At 33.5% G+C, this 20,333-nt stretch overlaps 1 protein-coding gene across 1 annotated transcript; it reads left to right on the top strand.

The window, feature by feature from the left end:
- On the top strand, positions 10,846–12,146 carry LOC109714261 (RING-H2 finger protein ATL1-like). The gene has a single exon (XM_020238805.1). The coding sequence runs from the start codon at positions 10,998–11,000 to the stop codon at positions 11,766–11,768; it is 771 nt and encodes a 256-aa protein (XP_020094394.1). The 5' UTR covers positions 10,846–10,997; the 3' UTR covers positions 11,769–12,146.

Below are 20,333 nucleotides of genomic sequence, written 5' to 3'. Positions count from 1 at the left end.
CTTTGTTATAGATACGATAGGCATATTCTCAATTATATTTATAAAACATAGTATATATTTTTATTAAATATACGTATTAAATATATTTGTATCAAAATCTAATACCAAAATATAAAATTTTCGGAAGCAAAAAGGTAAGTTCATAATATGCTTATTATGTTGGCCCGTTTGTCCAAAAATTGCAATATCCTTTTTGGTTTTTTTTTTTTACTTCTTATTCTTCTAATTCTATTTAGATCATTTTTGTTAATCAATACATGTAATGCCAAGAATTAAAAATATTATGATAAAATAGAAAGGTAGTTACTTGATTTATAGTTTTTTTAATTGATTGATTTTACAATATTTATCTAAAATTTATAAACATATATTTAATTTTGTAAAAAATTTCTAACTTTAGCAAAATTAAGTATCAAATAGTTCTCAAAAGTATAAAAACGTTGGAGAAATTAGATATAATTTTTATAAAATTAGGACTTACAATAGATAATTGACAAAAAATGTTGGAGCACTCCAATTGGTTTAATAGTTGATAGAGAATAAAACTGTTAAATCTAATAAATCTTCCAACTTATTTATTTAGAATAATAGCTGAAGTCAAAATAATTCGAAGTAGCCTTTAGTCAAACTATTGACTACACCCTAGGGCGTGTTTGGTTCGCTTCTTTTCTATTATGGAATTGGAATCGAAATTGGCGAATCCGTTTGTGGGTGTTTGTTACGCAGGAGTTCCATTCCAATTCCGATTCCCGAGTGGAATAGGAATCCCCTTATCAACTCTTTTTCCAATCCGGCCTAGAAGGTCGGATTGGAAATTGAATTCGGACGTAATGGATATTTATTCGGATTAAATTTATTTTTTAATTTTTTAATTAAAATATGAGTTTAAATTTAGAAATTAAATATATAATTTTAAATTTTAATTTAAATTTGAATTAAAAATTAAAATTTAATCAAGTATTTCAAATCTAACTTATGAATTTGAATTTAAATTAAATTTTAATTTACATAAAGTTTTATTCAAATTTTATTTAAAACTTAAATTAAATTTATAAATTCAAATTAAAATTTAAATTAAATAAGTTTGAATTTGAATAAATCAAAATTTAGTTTCATATTTTAAATTATCCACTCAACTTCAAAGTTAAATTTTTTAAAAAAATAGATTTAAAATTTTGACATTATTTCAAAATTTTGATGTAAATTTTTAATATTTAATTTTCAATTTAAATTTAAATTAATATATATAAAAATAAAGTTAGTATATTAATTTGATTACGTTTTTTATATCTATCTGAACCAAACACCGACAATAGAAATGATTTATTCCGATTCCGATTTAGATGATGAACCAAACAGAATTTGATAGTGAGTCATTTCGATTCCAATTCCAGCTTATTTCGATTCCGATTCTGATTCCGATTCCAACTTCGAACCAAACACGCCTCTAGTGTATATGTATATCTTATAGATGTCAGTAAATTTGTATAATAGAGTTGTCAAATCTAAATTTCAGTTAATTCAATTTATTTTATCGTATTTAAAATATCTATATGTTAATATTTATAAATTTAGGTATATTTACTAAAATATATGTGAGATCCCTGGTGTACTGTTGTGGAGGCTTATGGGCAGCTCTGGAGAGTGTCGGGACAAGTCCGAATCGCGTTGGCGTCAAATAGACGCAAAACGGACTCCGTGCGACGCGAGGGCAGCTTATAGCGAAGAAATCTGCAAAATAGCAGATTTCTCTGCTTGTTGTACCGGTACAACCAGCGAGGTTGCGCGCAGGTTGCCCTCGGTTTGGCTCTTGTACCGGTATAGGAGCCCGTGTACCGGTACAAAGGGATAGGTGAGAGGGTATTTGAGTAAATCTCCACCTCGTTTGTAGCAGCAGCTCTCCCTCCCTCTATATAGCTTTGTGTAGAGAGAGAGAGAAGTCCTTTTGCTTCATCTTCATCTCTCTCTCACTCTCATCCGGTTGAAGGTAAGGAAGAAGCTCGGTTGGAAGGTTTGTTGCCGACGTCGCGCCGCGGAACCGTTCGAGCACACTTTTGACGCCGGGGTAGCGCGAGAAGGTCGGGCGAGCATGGGTTTTCTTGCTGTCGCATCGGTGCTTGGCGTTGTCGAGTTTGGGTAATTCAGCATTTCTATTTGTTTTTGGGCAAGTTCTTACTACTTCAAACTCAAGTGATGCTGTTTTGCTGAAATTCATCGTCGACTGTTAGTATTTCAGCTCGTATTCAACACCAGAGCATCGGATTTTGACGAGACTTGGTTCGCTCGATTCAGGACTTCGAGAGGAATCCACGAAACCCTTACTTGTAGGATTTGGTGAAGGTTAGCTTGGTCGAAGCTCTGTTTTATTCTGCTGCTGTGGATTTTGGACTGAATTGAGGATTTTCGATGTTTATAGTTAGAGATAGCTCGATTTCGGGACTCAGACATTTTCAGTCGATCCAGCAGGTTGTTCCGCAGCCGTGGGAGTTCTGTACTGCCAGGGATTAGCGACCGAGGTGGGTTAATTATCGGCTTACTCCTAAGTGCCTATATAGTCAACATGTATTAGCGGAATTCTTTTGCGTGTCGCAATTGCTCGGTTCATTGATTTAGTTTTATAATAATCTGAATTGGAGCTTAGTCTATTTATCTATGGATATACATACATGTTGGACTTGGATAAGACTTAGGAGAAAACTTGCGATATTAATCGTCATATGTTAAACTACCTGATTTAACCCTAGGGGCCGTTGTATGATTTTATACTGTTGCAGTATCATCATAGTGAGTATCCCAAGTAGATTAGAATGTATTTACGCTCGTGCTGGGATGCCGAGTAAATTTTTTTATAGTAGCTTTCAGGCTGTTTCGGACTGTTTGAGGCCGTCAGGGTTGACGGTGGATCCGTATCGCCTTTTTAGCGACGGATTGTGCCGAGGGCATGTGATCTGTTAGTTGTTAGACCAGTTAGAGTTGGTTACTTGACCTTAGCCTGTAAGAGCAGTACGAACTTGACAGAGACACTTGTAAACTCGGTTGGGTCGCGCCCACGAATGCCATTCCGGAATGAGGTTTCAGTACGATGAGTGTCGCAGTTTCTGTTGGACAGTTCTTGAGCCGGCTACCCTCGGGGTGGTGTATGGCGCAGCTAGATACAGGCAGGGTGGGTCTGTTTTGGGCAGCCCGGGTGAGATAGTGAGTGACGCTTTTCCCTACCTTTAGTGAGGTTGTGACGTGAGTGGAGTCTTAGCCGTCCTGTTGGACCTTTTCTGGAACCGACTACTATTGAGATACGGTGTAGTCTAATTAGGCGAAACGGGTGTATTCACAGTCTTTAGAGAGTTTTCTCTGCCGGTTACTCTTGAGATACGGTGTAGTCTAGTAGACGAGACGGGTGTATTCACAGTCTCTAGAGAGTCTTCTCCGCCGGTTACTCTTGAGCTACGGTGTGACCTAATTAGACGGGATGGGTGTATTCACAGTCCCTAGAGAGTTTTCTCCACCAGCTACTCCTGGAGTAGGTTACGGGTTCGATCCAATAGGCGGGACGGGTGTGTTCATAGTCCCTAGTGAGATTGAGTCAGTTGTGACTTTTACTACAGTTGGTTAGTGTAGATCATACTAGTGTAGCGATATGTAGCTGTAGATTTCTTTCCTGCTTTCCCTACTAGCATTGTTACCTTCTGTAGACTTAGTGGGTGGACCGATGATTGTTGAGGGCGGCATCCACTGAGGACTACTTGTTTCTACAGTAGTTCTCACGCCCAGTTGTTACCCCGTTTTTGCGGAGCCTTCAGCTTCGGCTGCTGTTGTTGCTGATCAGGATCTAGGTAAGGGCGTCGTGAGTTAGAGCCCTACCCGAGTGCAGAGCTAGAGGCACCCCTACTGCAGGTAGATGTTTTGGTTTGGGTTCATGTACATACAGACTTTTAACTCGCCAACGCGAGTAGTTTTGTACTCTGGGATTCAGTGTATGTATATGGAACTCGGTTTCTTTTACTTTACTAGTTCTAGTAACTCTATACTACTGTTTATAGTATTGTATGTTTTACAGGTACAGCTGTCGCTTTGTATACCGAAAAAATTTCTTTGTATACGGCGGATTTGTCGGCGTGCCCGGAGAACGTATAATCCGGGGCGTGACAGATATATTTACATTTTTCTTATTTGGTCTATAGTGCACCTGGTGCACTAATAGAATGGACACATATCTACAAACAATGGCTCCTCTCTCGTCGAAATTATTGCCTACACCTCATGAATGTGTACATTTTATAAACACCGTAAATTTGTATGATTGACATGTCAAAAATAAAATTTTAAAATAAATATAAATGTCTATATATTAAAAAATATAAAATTTAGAGATATATATATATTAAAATAAAATAATATTTTTTATAGGATTGCAGTGCATCGGGTGCACCAAATATATAGGGGACACATGTCAAACAACTTTATTATATAGTAATTGACTACACATAGTGTGTACATATATATCTCATACACACCAGTAAAATTTTACAATAGAGATGTCAAAACTAAATTTTAGTGAATTCAATTTATTTTATAATATTTAAGATATTTATATGTTAATATTTATAAATTTAAGACATTTATTAAAATAAAATTATATTTTTATGATTAGATCCATTGTGTATTGGGTGCACCAATAAAATAGACACATGTCTGTAAATAATGGCACCTTGAAACTCAGAGTAAACTTCAAATACTATCTCTGTGGTTTCACACTTTCTCACTTTAGTACCTTGTAGTTTAAAGTGTATCAAGTTAGTGCTCTATGGTTTCATTTTTATCTTTTCATCAGCTTCTCCGTTAATATTTTGTTAAATTATATACAAAAAACTTCAAACACCCCACTTAGTTTTATTGAATATTCACTTTAGTATCCTTTAGTTATAATTTTGTCACTGATTTAATGAAAAAAATTAGTGGAATCGATAATAAAAAAATAAAAATAAAACTACAGGACACTAAATTGATACACTTGAAACTATATGGTACTAAAGTTAGAAAGTGTGAAACTACAGGAGTGGTATTTGAAATTTTCTCTGAAAATTATTACTTGCATCTGGTGTATGTGTACGAAATGTCAAAAATAAAATTTAATTAACTAAATTTATTTTTTGGTGCTTTAAATGTCTATATATTAAAAAATATAAAATTTAAATATATATATTAAAATAAAATAATATTTTTGACTAAGATTATGGTGCACCCGCGATGCACTGAATGCACCGAATATATAGTCGGAACATATGTCAACTATAGAATAGTGCACGAGGCACTTTAGTATATAATATAAAAAATAAATATAGATAGATATAAGATGGTTTTGATTAGGTTTAAATTGGACATGGTGTTGGGCTGTTGGATGAGGGTTTCAACCGGGGCCCAAATAATGTCCAAGCCAACCAAACCCGGCCCATTAAAACTTCAAAATCCAAAATATTATAAATGCCCCGTCAAAATGTAAAATGTCATTTGAACTCTCTAATTTATGAATTTATCACACATCTCCCCACAACAAATTTTCTTAAGCCTATTTGAATTAAAAAGAGACTAGATACTAATTTAGTTAATGAAATGACGATTTTACCCTCTACTATTTCTTGTGGGGCAAAATATTAATGCATTTCTTTTGGGGTTTTGAATATCAGATTTTAATTTGACAACTTATAGCATAATTTTTTAATTCCTTATTAAATGCGTGATCTATAACTTTCATTTGATTAGATTTTTTTTTCCTTAAAATATATTTTAAAATTATGGAAATTACTTTTATATTGATAAGTTTACTAAGTTTTTAGTTTATTTGGGGGTAAAATTGGAATTTTAGATCTAATTTATTAAATTTGAATGAACTTTTACTAGGAAGGGCATTTAAGAACTTTTTTTTTTATGTTAATGAGGATATTAATGATATTTCAAATTTAAAAGATACTTATAAAATTATAATATTTTACGAGGATATTCAAAAAATTATTTTTTTTCCAAACTTAATTTCTAAATGGGCACTGCATACACTTGTTATCCAAAAAATCGAATCAATTTGATTAATCGAATAAGAAACTGAAGTTGGAAATCATGTTACCGCATTATCTAAAAAATTGATATACTTCGAAATGGCCTAGAAATATATATTTAAAGATTAGTTCAGGATACCAACTGTCATGTGCGGTTAATATGATAGTGGTCCCCGATTAGATTGATAGTGGTCCCTGAGGTTGAGTGTGTGGCTGGTTGACAAGTATGATTTAATAGTTAGAAATGATGAAAGGAATAAATTTAACGGCAGAAAATTCGATAGTATCAGGCGCTTAGTACTATCGATAGCAAACGGGCTCCGTTGGCATGCTATCGGTAGCAAACGAGCTCCATTGCCACCCATTTGTTTTCGATGATGGAGCCTCCAAATCGACGATTGGCAATGTTGAACATGATCTATACCACTTAAAGTACTTAGAAACCAAATTTCATATTTTTTCGTGATTGTTCTTTTGACCATCAAGTGGACACAAAAATAAACGACTGAAAATAAATATCCTTTAAAAAGTGATGATAGAAGTCTTGTAATCAAGATTAAGAGTATAGATTTTGGTCTAAATAGTTTACAAAATTTTCTAACCAAAATTCAATTCATTTGGATATCTTTATCCCGTTAAACGAGAAAACATCTTATATCGACCATTAAAATAATAAATTTTGAAACCATCTAATCATTAGGCCAATGATTTTGAAAAGATTTGAAATTTGATTTTTAGATACTTTAAGTGGTATAGATCATATTCAATAGTACCGATCATCAATTTGAAGGCTCCATCATTAAAAATAAATGGATGACAACTGAGTCTGTTTGCTATTGATAGTATTCCAGCTCAATTATCTCTCTCTCTCTCTCTCTCTCTCTCTCTCTCTCTATATATATATATATATATATATATATTAGACAGAATGCATCTCACTTGGAAGCATCTAATAATTGTTTTTTATTAAAAAAAAACTCTAGTGATGCAATTGATCTTATCTAATGAATCATTTAGAGATTTGACAAAGTTTATTTGGGTTTCAAAACCCTACTTACCCTATTCTATTTTGCACCAAGTAGTGCTTCTTCAAGTTTGTGCTTTTTCTTGTTTGTTTTGTGGGTGATATGTGTGTGTAGGAGTGTCAATGAGCTACACGAGCTGACTTGTTAAAATATCGAGTCAAAAAATTCAGCCGGCCATGAATAACAAGTTAAATGGATTAAATTGAATATATATAGAAAATAAATTTTCAAGATCTTATCCATTAAATTTTGATCTAATGGTTGAAATTTTACATATAAAAGAGATTTTTTATAATTGAGTTGAGTTGTACATTTATGTTGAGCTAAAAATCAAACAATAAAAATATATATTATATATATAATTATTTATTTATCTATATAAATATAAAAATATATAAATTATATAAATATAAAATATATGTATTCAAGCTGTTATCGAGTCGAACACGAGCGAGCTGACTCAAACTCGTGTTCGGCCCATTTATTAAATAAGCAAAAAAATTCAGCTCGTATTCGGCTTATTTTATAAACGAACGATTCGATTTCAAGCTCATTTCGAGTCGAACACAAACCGGCTCTAAAACATCGAGCTCAAGAACATCAAGCTCATTTTATTTTTTCCCGAGATCCACCTCGCCTACTTAATGGGATGAAATATATGCCTAATAACCCGCAACAACTAAATACCTGCCTCCCACCGACCGTCCCTAGCACAAGTGACAAAGTGCTTGGTGATTTATATCCAAGGTCCCAAATTGGAATCCTAATTGATTTACATTTTCAGTTAAATTTGTTTCTAAATGAAATAAACGAAGCAGTTAGCATGCTACCTACCTATCTCAAAAAAAAAAAAAAAAAAAAAAACTGCCTCCCACAAGTGCTACAAATTCAGCCTACTAACATTTTTTATTTTTTATTTAAATTTTTATAATTAAATTTTTATTATTTTAGTTAAAATAAAATTATAAAAATACTAAAAGTGTCGTGAAAATAACTCTCTTCTAAATCACATTTATTAAAAAAAAAAAACAAACTAATATTTCAAGCTCAAATAATATATAAAAATAAAATATATTTTATAATTTAAATATTTATTTAGGACGGATTCGAGATGGACCAAATTTGGAATAGATCAATTTTTTCGCCGTCTCTTGCTCCGAATCCATTTCGAGTTAAAACAGTAGTCCTGTGAAATATCCTGAAATTCTTTTTTTAGAGACTCCGAATCCATTTCGAGTTAAAACAGTAACCCTGTGAAACACCCTGAAATTCTTTCTTGATCCCTATTTACTGCCTCATTCAAGGGGGCCAGAGGCCAGATAAAAGCGAGAGTGCGAGCTCCACCAATCTGAATCCGTTTGCATCCCTTATGTGTGTGTGGGATGGGCCTACCCTCCTAATTTAATTAACTTCAAAATAAAAAAGATATTTTTTCAGCCTAATGTCCCAATAGTTTTCATATTAAAATTGGAAAAGGATTGTTTGCGGGTTTGCAGGAACTAAGCATTTCAGTATTAAAAACTTAGATGTAAACTATTTTTTTATTTATTATAAGAGAAGACGGCCTTATTATATTTCACACAAAAATTAGATTTCAACCTACATATCTGATTGGGTATATCGAGAGCATGTAACAATTCGTTCCGCTAGTTATAATAATAACTCGTTGAATTCAAACTATCGGTCCAAAATATTGAAGCTCAATTATTGCTACAAGAGTGCACAATCTCTTATTTTTTCAATCAGAACCTTTTTTCTTATCCAATGTAGGACTATTGGGATATTACAGGATTTTAAAATCTAAACGAAGAAAAGTTTGTGATGCTCTAATAGTCCTCGCATTGTATGGAAATAGAATTATTTAAGCTTGTACAGATAATTAAGTAATTAAATATTTTTTGGCCAATGGTTTAGGATTGTTATAGTAATTAAGTATTTCATGTTGAGACGATGTATTTATAAATGTTTAGGTGTTTTTGTTATCATGAATCTAATCGGCCGGCAATCAACAGCTCTTAGAAAAACACAAATATATAGAATCAACCATCTTTAATGCAAGTGGCAAAGGATTTGATGATTAATATACCAGATCTAAAATTCGAATTTTAGTTGATTCATATTTTCAGCTAAATTTATTTTTAATAAAAAGAAACAAAGTGAATAACAAGTTACCTTTCTCTCTTGAAAAAACAAAAAAAAAAAAAAAAAAAGATAGACAAAAAATGTAGCGGAGTGTGGACGGTGTTTGTTAATTTTTCTTTCTCATTTCTTTCCTTATTTTTTTTTTTTTTTTTTTTTTGAAGATTAGTTGAATATTTGTTATTGATTGGGTCAATATCCCAACAATGAATATATAGTTTTAAAACTGGTTTAGGCATGTGAAGCGGTGTGCCTAGCGGGGACAAAGAAGTATGTGCTTCAAAGTAAATGGACCCATTATGTCCTTTGACTTTCCTATAATATATATATATATGTAGTAGAATATTTGTGATGATAATAAGGTAGATGTTCAAAAAACTAATTAAGAATAAACTTCAAATGACATTTCTGTAGTTTTATATTTTTTTACTTTAGTATTTTTTGATTTAAAGTATATCAATTTAGTATTTTGTAATTTTTTTTTTTTTTTTTTCGCCGGCTCTTTCTTTAACCGTTCATTAAATTATATACAAAAAACTCCAGATACTCCACTTAGGTTTATTGAATATTCACTTTAGTACCTTTTTGTTTTAACTTTGTCACTGATTTAACCAAAAAAAATTAGTGGCAAGGATAATAAAAATAAAAAAATGAAACCACGGAATACTAAACCGATATATTTAAACCACAGGTACCGAAGTGAGAAAGTGCGAAACCACTGAGGTGGTATTTGAAGTTTTTTCAAAAACTAATTAACTCGGTGGACCAGAATATTGACCAATGTCATTTCAATCCAATTGATGGAGAGACACTTCCTGTGTGATCTCCAACATTGTTTTATCATAGATTGGAATCTTCTTAATTTATCAAATCAAACCTTTCTGTGGCCAATTAGAAACGAAAATATTTTTAAAATTAGTCTTAGTAATCTTGCTTATTTGTCCAGTACAACATATATATCAACGAAAAAAAGCTAGCAATGTAACAGATAAAGGAGAGGAATCTAACTTTTAAAACATTAATGGATCTAACATATCAATACCACATGATCAATCTGTTAGAATTCTTTTAAAAAAAGAAAGTTTGGAACTAGTTAAAATAATGCAAAAATTACTATCTATAATCTGATTAGAGAACAGAGGTTCTATTTTGGATTGTCCGGATGCATTAGATATAGTTAAAAAAAAAAAAGTGAGGTATATTAATTTTCCATTTATGTTTGAATCGCAATTGTTCGATTACAATACTGTTGTTCGCTGAAGGCCGATTTATTCCCATCTTTTCTTACTAAGTAGTATTAATTATATAGCTCTTAATAACTAAAGACTGCTTTGACCGATGACCGTCTCTAGCAAAATAGTAAAAAGCATGATGGTTGATATTCGAAATTCTAAATTCGAAATCTAGTTATTTTATATTGCCAGATAAATTTATTTTTTTAAAAAATAAATAAGAATAATAGTATGCTATTTTTTTCTCTTTCTCAGAAAGAAGAAGAAGAAGAAAGGAGGAGGAGGAGGCGGCTCCTTTGTCATAAAAGTTGCTTTGTAATCTATCCATTACTGTTCCTATCCTTTTCTTTGCCATACTACAAACACATGGCTTTGCCTCTCACTGTCCCCACACCACTCATTCCCCTACTATTTCATAACCCTTTTTATCTCTCATTCCCCCAACTCTCTCTCTCTCTCTCTCTCTCTCTCTCTCTCTTACTACTTTCCCTTCTCCTACATCGATCCATACAGCAACTCTTACAAATATACTCAACCACCTTGACCGTTAATTAATGGATCCACCACCACCGTCCTCGTCCTCCTCGTCCTCCTCCTCCTACACAAGCTTCCCCATCTTGGCCATCACCATCCTAGGCATCCTCACCACCTCCATCGTCCTCCTCAGCTACTACCTCTTCGTCACCCGATGCCGTCTCTCCTCCGCCGCCCCGCTCCGCCGCGCTCTCCCCCACCCCGCGGCCGAGCCCCGCGGCCTCGACCCCTACGTCATCAGCATCCTCCCCATCGTAAAATTCGCACCGCCCTCCGCCGCAACAGTGCAAGATCAGTGCGCCATCTGTCTGGCCGAGCTGCGCGGCGACGACGCGCTCAAACTCCTGCCCGCCTGCTCGCACGCCTTCCACATCGACTGCGCCGACACCTGGCTGCAGAGCAGCACCAGCTGCCCCCTGTGCAGAACCAACGTCACGGCTCCATTCAAACACCCAACTGGCCGCCGACTGCACCGCCACCAGGACCACGCACAAGGAAAGAGCAGGAATAAGAACATCATAGGCGGGAGCATGGGAGACGAGTGCATTGATGTTCCGAGGGAGAAGGATGAGAGCTTCTGCGTGCAACACATGAGGAGATCACTCTCTATGGACTCGTCCGGTGATAGGCAACTCATTCTCTCCGTTCGGGAGATGCTTAAGGAGAAGCAGTTTTCGCCGTCTGAAGGGAGTAGTAGCGGCGGCGGCGGCGGTAGGGTTCGGCGGCCGTTCTTTTCCTTCGGCAGCGGTCGGAGCTCGCGGAGCGCTGTTCTCCCCGTCAATATCGTCTAGCTAGCTGGAGTCCGCTAGCTCTGGTAAAGAACGCACTAACAAATTAAATTTAAGTATTCAGTATGAAAATGCAAGTAAGTTTTTCACTTTTTGATTGGTCAGTGCCTGCTTTACCTGTGTTGTAATGTAATTAGTTAGAATGTAGAGTTAGTTGAGCGGATTAATTAATTAGTTGGGATTTTATTTGTTTTAAGCATGATTAGCAGCATGATTAGTGGAATCAGAAGAGGTGGTTAATTTGGTTCACTTTTTGTTAGTTTTTCTTTTTCTTTTTCTTTTTCTTTTTTTTTGAGCTGCCTTTTAATTTCTTGCCTGATGTAAAAGACAGATCAGAAATGTAGTTGTTGTTTATTGTACTCATGACTTTGTACATTCCAATAGTGCTTTATTTGTGTATAAAAATTCATTGTGTGCTGATCATTTTAATACTATTAAACTTGCCTAAGAAACAAAGTTTGGTTTAGAGTCTAAGTACCGGAATTTGCAAGAGAGTTTTTTTTTGTACCACATCAATCCTAATGAAATATGATAAAGATTTACTGAAGAGAAATTGGGGTTAAATTCAAAGTTAATATTGTTAAAAACAATATTATTCTTATACTTTTAAGCAAAATGAACATATTTTATTAGTTATTATTATTGTTTATAGGCTTTTATTAGTCATTATTATTGTTACATGAAATATTTCTTAATTATAAAGAAGACTTTTTTTGTACTGCTTTACAATTTCTTTGCTTATCCGTGTATGCATTGTACTCCATCTGAGTCCACCAGCTGGTGTCTTTCTATTTTAAATTTCAAGGTTCATTAATCCTAAGAATAAGATTACTTACTGCGGCCAATTTGGCGTTAGAGATTCCGGAAAAACAAGACTCGACCAAGCTAAGCAAAAAATTCCATTTAGTTCGGGTAGTTTTAAATTCGGTGTGAGAAATCTTTAAACGATCATAACTTTTCACTCAGGTGTCCAATTTCAATATGCAATCCTAATTCAGAAAATACTTTTCGATATCTACAAGTCTAATCGCACAGGCATTCCGATCGAGTTTGGGGTCCAATTCTATTGTTCTGGCCTCCGTTTTTGTATTTTTATGTTATTTTTGAGAAGTTCTGTTTTTTTTTGTCCAATTATTTAATTATTTCTGATTTGATTAGGCTTAGGGTGCGTTTGGTTCGGGTTATTCTAATAGGATTACAGGCAATCCTGTTAGGATTACCGTGCTTGGTTTATCCAGTATGTAATTAGGTCGTTAATATAGCATTACAAATGGTACAGAATTATACCAAAAATATTAACAAGAGGGGGGTGTGTATCTTGCATTACCGAAATTCAGTAATACTGTATATTATGTAAAATAACAATTTTACTCCTCTAACTTGCGAAATGCTTTCAATACGTCATTTTAAAAAAATTTAGTTTAAAATTTTGAATTATCAACTTTTAAATTTCAATACTGCATATTAGAATTATTATTTTTGTTCAGTAGGATTAGGATATTGCCTCTATATAAAGATATGGCGCGCAGTCAATGTAATTTAGATTATTGAAAGTTAATAAATAATATTTTCGTTTTTGTCGGAAAAGTAATTTTCTTGTATCATCTCTTTTCGTTCTTTTATATATATATATATATATATATATATATATATATATATATATATATATATATATATATANTATATATATATATATATATATATATATATATATATGTTTCATTCCTCTCAACGTGGCTTAGAGCTGTGTCAACTTCAACCTAAAAGATTCATAGGATGTTCATGTTGGGAAGATCTTTCTTTTTCCCTGTTCCTATTAATACTAAACTTTGGGATGGAAACAACACGTACTACCCCACTTTTCACCTTACTATGTAGTACTCGTATTAATTAATTCTTTACATGCACAATTTAGAACCTTCCTTTTTAACTTGCAAGGGACATGAGTCCTAAGATCCACTACTCCACGAACTTTGGCATAGCTTTTAGATTTAATATTTGATATGTTAAACTATTAATACTATTTTACTTTACTCTATGTTATTTTTTCTTTTTAATACTGGCCTACACTTTGGTGGGAAACCATCCATGCAAGATTCATTTAATTAGTGGCCCTGTGAGACCCCAGATAGTCCTATATATGAGATATAATAGGGCTAAACTCTTAACCCGGCTTAAGCATTTTGGGTGGTGGCTAGACCCAAGAGGTTAAGAGAGTTAAGCGTGCTAGGACGGGAGTAGTCCTAGGATGGGACCGACTGAGGAAGTCGGGGCGTCACAGGCCCCTAATCCCATCGTATTTCAACCCTACGTTAATGAATTACAGTTTTTCTTATATTTAGAGCATGTTTGATTCAGAGAGAAAATCAAAATCGGATAGAAAAAAAAATGTCCCAAATCGAAACAGCGTATAAAAGTAACAATTTTTTTTTATTTATAAGAAGAATCAAAATCGAAATCAAAATCACTTTTAATTGAAATTCGATATATAGACAAACGAAGTCAAAAAATTATGAATTTGGTTTCTATGTAGTTCTATAAGTAGTCATGTTAATGGAACGATTGCCGAATCGGATTGTCTCATCATTTGAAAAACATTACAAGTACGGAGGTTTGCGTACTTTCAAAAGCATAGGAGCTAGCTCTCTCTCTCTCTCTCTTCTCTCTCTCTCTCCTCTCTCATATTATAGTATATATATATATATATATATATATATATTAAAATTTAAATTTGTTATTCAAAATTTTAATACAAATTTGAATCTAAATTTGAACTTAAAATTTGAATTTATAATTCAAATTAAAAATCAAAGTTAAAATTTAAATTCAAAACTATAAATTAAAAATTAAGAATTTAAATTTAAATTTTAAAATCATATTTCAAATTCAAATTTGAAGTTATGATTTAATCCAATGAATTTATTTAATTTATGTTTGAATTCAAATAATTATTGGTGGAAAAAAAATTCCAATCACTTACGAAATCAAAGTTGATTCTAACCATGGAGATGGGAGTAACTTTTGAGAGATACAAATCCACCGAGAATGGAAATCAAAATGCCAATTCCTCGATCCAAATATTAACAATGACAATGATTTATTCCGATTTTCAATCCAAATATAAATACTTTAAATCAAGCATCCCCACAATAAGACTGTTAAATTAAAAGTATAAGATGGACAGAAGATAATAAATTTTTAGATGCAGAGATGTACAGACCAACCGTGTGTGGGCAATTATTTTCTTAAATTAAGAACTTAAATTGAACAAAACCAAAAATAGGGAGTCTCGGGAGTCGAACTTAAAAGTTGAAGGATCAAAATAAAACTTTCCTAACAATTTAGAGACGGATAGTGCAGAATCTGCTTTGAAAATTCTAAAAAAAAAAACCCGACCGTCCCTAACCCAAGTGACAAAGGGCTTGGTGGTTGGCAACCGAGATTCCAAGTTTAAATCCTAATTGATTCATATTTTCAGTTAAATTTATTTTTAAATAAAATAAAAAAAAAAAGCAGGTAACATACTACTAATTTTTTAGAAAAAAAATTCTAGAAAAAAAAGAAAAAGAAAAAGAAGAATCATTTCACCTCTTGAAAAGATATTCATGGGTTAGTATATTGAAGATCTCTCATTTTCCCTTGCCTTCTTGTACTAAAATGTGGAACAAAGGACACCCAGTGCCCCACCATTCACCAAAACATGTACGGTACTCTTCTTTCTTGTTCACATGCTGAGTCTCCAGGAAACAGTTACTTCCCTAGTGGAGAGCTGTCCCAGACACTGAAAACAACAGAGCATGTGCATTTGCTTGCGTACTCAATAAAGAGTAGCCTTAAATGCGTCCAGGGACATAGCACAAAAGATAACAATCCAACATTATATCACCTATTTACTGTCCTTAAAATAAATGACAAAATATTTAATGATTGATATTTAAAATTTTAAATTAAAAATTTAATTATTTTATATTTTTAGCTGTTGGCATTCGGTCAAATCGAATCTGCTCCGCTCATGATCGGACTCGATCCGACGATTATTATGTTGCCTAATTGGACTAGATTTGTAAGCTATTTTGTAAGAGAGAAAAACTACATCCTTTATTAACCTATTACTTCTAAAGGGTTTTGAACGATGAATTATAGATCTAGCTCGTTGATAACTTGATTTACCACGGGTTTGAAGTGTTACACGACCTTCGTGGACAATCCAATGACACGCAAATCAATCTCTACGATCCGGAACTTACCACATTCTAGTACAAGTCACTTCCGCAAAACATAGGAATAAATACTTTCGCTGCGTTCTACATTGATATCAGAGACATAATTAGATTGATTATCTTACATTTCTAACTAAGTTTATTTTATTTTTTAACAAAATAAATGAAATAGATAGTATACTACATTTCTCTCTTTATTTTTTTTTTAAAAAAAAAAACATAATAAGATCTACTTATTATTATTTGCACCATGTTAGCGCCATAAAAATTGCGCCACGTGCTGAGTCGGAACACACTACAGAAATAGCTCCCGAAGCCAAATATAAAGTGACATGTGGTACACCAGGATTTGAAAAGAATGTATCCAGAAAATTGAAAATTGGTTAGAGTTGATGCAGTTAGGATCGGCCAAGAGTGACCAGCAGAAGCAGGGACAGAGCTGATAATGAGGAGTAACTAAATAAATAACAGACAAGACTATAAATAGCCAGAAGATGCCTAACAAATAGTCTTTTTTCCCTAAGAACAAGAAGACCAATTTATTTTCGCACATTTTTCTGCTTTTCTAGGAGCTGTAATCTCTTCGCATTATTCGACTCATTTCAGCCGAACCGAATATATAGTGTAATATTTGAACTTGGCTGATCAGATCCCTCATCAGCCGAATCGCTTGATTCAGTTGTGGGCGCAAACTTCGAGGATCACTATCAAAAGCTACTCCACTTCTTTATGCACTTTTTGAAAAAGGACATTTTACCGAGTCAACGGTTTAGGAGTTCAGCTCATAACACACTCATATAACACTTAAAAGCAACTTTGGATTAAAAGCAACTTTGCCCTAACAACATTGATGAACTTCACCAATCATCCGTAGAGCAAGTGGCAAAGGATTTGGTGGTCGGTACTCGAGATCCCAAGTTCAAATCCTAGTTGATTCATATTTCTAGATAAATTTATTTCTAATTGAAATAAACGAAACGGATAGCGTGCTACCTATCTCTCTTCAAAAAAAAAAAACATTGATGAACTTTGCCCGGTGTGAAAGCTCGTCTACACAAAACCTATGCATCAAAGTGAGACCTTGAGTTTTAATTTGGTCCCCAACACTCCACCCCTTTCCACTTTATTACAGCTGGATTTGGTACCATAATATATAGTTGCTGTAATGCGGATGCAACTACAGCTGAATCCGAATGAGAGTGTTAGCTGTAGGATATATTCAGTCGGAAAATACCTAAATCAAAATTAAACATTAAAATTGTTTGGGTCATCTATTTGCCGCTGAGCTAATTTTTATAAAAATCGTCCTTTTAGTAACTTAAACCTCTAAAAATATTCCGGTTGACTGTAGTAAAAAATATTAAATAATATGTTTGATTTTCTAAAAAAGTCTTTCGAATTTTTTTTTAAGCTAGTTTAAGTTATGTTTGATCTTCTTGTTCTCTCAGTTAGACTGTTTAGAATAGCCTTAGATGACTCTTACAACCTTAAACATGAGAAATTCAAAAGAGTAAGTTTTGTGAGGTGACAAGAACAATTGGCGGATTGACTAATTACTTTGGGACACATAGCCACAAGTGGGAAAACACCACTTTATTGTGCTTCTTCTAAAGCTCCTTTAGCACTTTCCATTGATTCTTCCAATTCTAAAGATTCTACCAATCATTTGCTGTCTCAATTAATGCGAGGAAATTAAGCTTACTTGAAGGATCAAAATCCTTAGTTGTCTATTCGATGAACTGTGACACCCCAATAGTCCCACATCGGATGGGAATGGGGTTGTCATTGGGTTTATAAGAGACTTAGACACTAGTAATAATAACTGGGCTTAAGCATTTTGGGCTGTTGGATAGGCCCAACGAGTTATTATTGCTAGTGGGCTGGGTCGTTACATGAACTGTATGAAACTTATTAGGAAATACAAACTATCAAAAAACTTTGGCTTGCCGTAGAAGATGCCTTCGGTACAAATAATGGAGGCGATGCTAGGTTTATCATTATTGATTTCAATAATTTAGAAATGGAACCGACCGTCCTTAGAGCAAGTGGCAAAGGACTTGGTGGTTGGTACCCGAGGTCCCAAGTTCGAATTCTAATTGATTCACATTTCCAGCTAAGTGTATTTCTTAATGAAATAAACAAAGCAGGTAGCGTGCTACCTATCTCTCAAAAAAAAATAATAATAATTTAGAAATGGTAGACAATATTCTTATAAATAACCAGATTTATTAATTTCAAAATTTTGTCCAAAAGATTCATAGGAATAGGTCAACTTTAGATAGAACCTATCAAGCCACCTGCCTACTTGATAAATTATCCCCTTTTTAGTCTAAGTTTGCCCAAGAACTTAAAAAGGACTCAAAGGACCCTTGATTTCAGATTGGTAATCCAAACTATTTTAAACTATAAAAATAAAAGATTAATACCGACTTAGAAAAATTAGAACGACCCATAACCTATCTAACATAAATTTGACTGAGATTCAAAATCAAAGACATGGACCTAACTCCAAAGATAAAAAAATTTAAACCTAAGGACAAAAACTTTAAAAAGTAAGAACTAGAACAAAAATCAAAGCTTGAACTCGAATCATACCCAGAAACCTACTACCTACTCCTAACTTCCTAGGAATAAGAAGATGGATGACTTCTGTACGTGTGTGGCCCTGACAATCACTTTCCTGCAAAATATTTTTATTAAAAGCAAAAAAAAAAAAAAAGTGTCTATAAGAAGGGCTAGAACAATTAGTATAATCATTTTAAATGATTAAGAGTGAACCGCCCAACTCTACCTTTAGGTTGATCTCCTCAACACCCTTTGTTAACCTTACTTTCTATGACTTAAATTGGTGATTAGACTCGAAAACCAATATTCATATCTGTACTTGAGATTCTTATTCTTATTCTTATTTTATCATAACACAAGTAGAGAATATATAACTGTTGGATATAAGAAAGCTGTCACTATATGTGACACCCAATAGTCCCACATCGGATGAAAATGAGATTGTAATTGAAAATATATCATAAATCACAATAATAATAATTAGGCTTAAATATTTTAGGCTAGTAGTTTGGGTTCATTGAATTATTATTGCTAGTGAATTGGATTGTTATATTGTTATTAGAGCCCGTTCACCAATTGAAAGTGTAAGGTCGGCTTCACATCGCCTGATGAAATTGGACTATATGTGATTGGGTTGATGAGGACGTCAGAGCCTAAACACGAAGAGTTTGTGACACTCCAATAGTCCTACATCAGATAGAAACAAAATTGTGATTGTGAATATAAGTGATCATGGATCCTAATAGTAATAACTTAATTTAATTATTTTGGGCTAGTAGTTTGGGCTCAACGAATTAGGGGTGGAGTCTTATAATGTGTTAGGAAACGAAAAGGTCGAATTGAAGTTAATTGCTGGAAAAAATTCTTGATCCTTCACAATATACAGTATGCTTTCGATAGTGGATCTTAAGTTCTCCTTCTTATTATTTTACTGTTGTTTTCAATACCAAATCTTGTGATGTATAACATGATAGATTAGGGCATGTGAATTTAAGATCTTTTTCAAAAATGATCAATTTAAATCTTATTTCTAAACTCAAGATTGATTCTATGTCCAAATATGATAAATCTTTTCTCTCTTCCCTCCAAGCTTATTTGTCTTATTCCAACACGAGCCTAACCGAGCCGGTTCGGGTCAGGTCCACGGGCTTATTTTATATCCCTTTGCTTTCATTATTTATCCTAATTAATAATTTATTTTATTATTTGCGTATTTTCTGGATTTTTTTTGTTCCACTTCATGCAGATCGAGAGGCGTTTTTACCCACGAAGAACAAAAATACGCCTCAAGATGATACCCCGCACACTTTCGTATCAATCAATTTATAACTTCCTACTACATCAGTGTCTGATTTTTCTAGTATTTTACAGTGTTCTCAATTTGTTATTACATCACAAGTTTTAAGTTAGATTACATAAATCACAAACAAATTTTAATGCTCATGTTATAACAGTAACTGCTGTAGATGAACTTGCATCTAAATTAGCTGCAACTCCATCTGCAACATCTAAACTTTGTGGCACCACTGAACAAAAAGAAAAAATCTTTGCTTAAAGAGATAAGATCTAGAACACCACCTTCTAATTACATGCATCCAAACAATATAGTTGTATCTGCGGAAGTGACAACTGTATATTGCCCGACATGATAAATACAGATCTAAATACTAATAAATCTCCGCTTACACGCCTCTAATTGCAATCTATGTTGAACCGAACGGGCCCTTATAATTGCTATAAAACTTAAGTTGTCAGATTTATACGGGCCCGACATTGATAAATA

Source organism: Ananas comosus, linkage group 8, assembly GCF_001540865.1.
Source record: "Ananas comosus cultivar F153 linkage group 8, ASM154086v1, whole genome shotgun sequence".
NCBI lineage: Eukaryota > Viridiplantae > Streptophyta > Magnoliopsida > Poales > Bromeliaceae > Ananas > Ananas comosus.
Note: the sequence above shows the minus strand (reverse complement) of the source record. Positions and strands in the feature narration are given on the sequence as shown.

Coding starts and splice junctions, on each gene's coding strand:
- LOC109714261 (XM_020238805.1), top strand. CDS start 10,998: ATGGATCCACCACCACCGTCCTCGTCCTCCTCGTCCTCCTCCTCCTAC.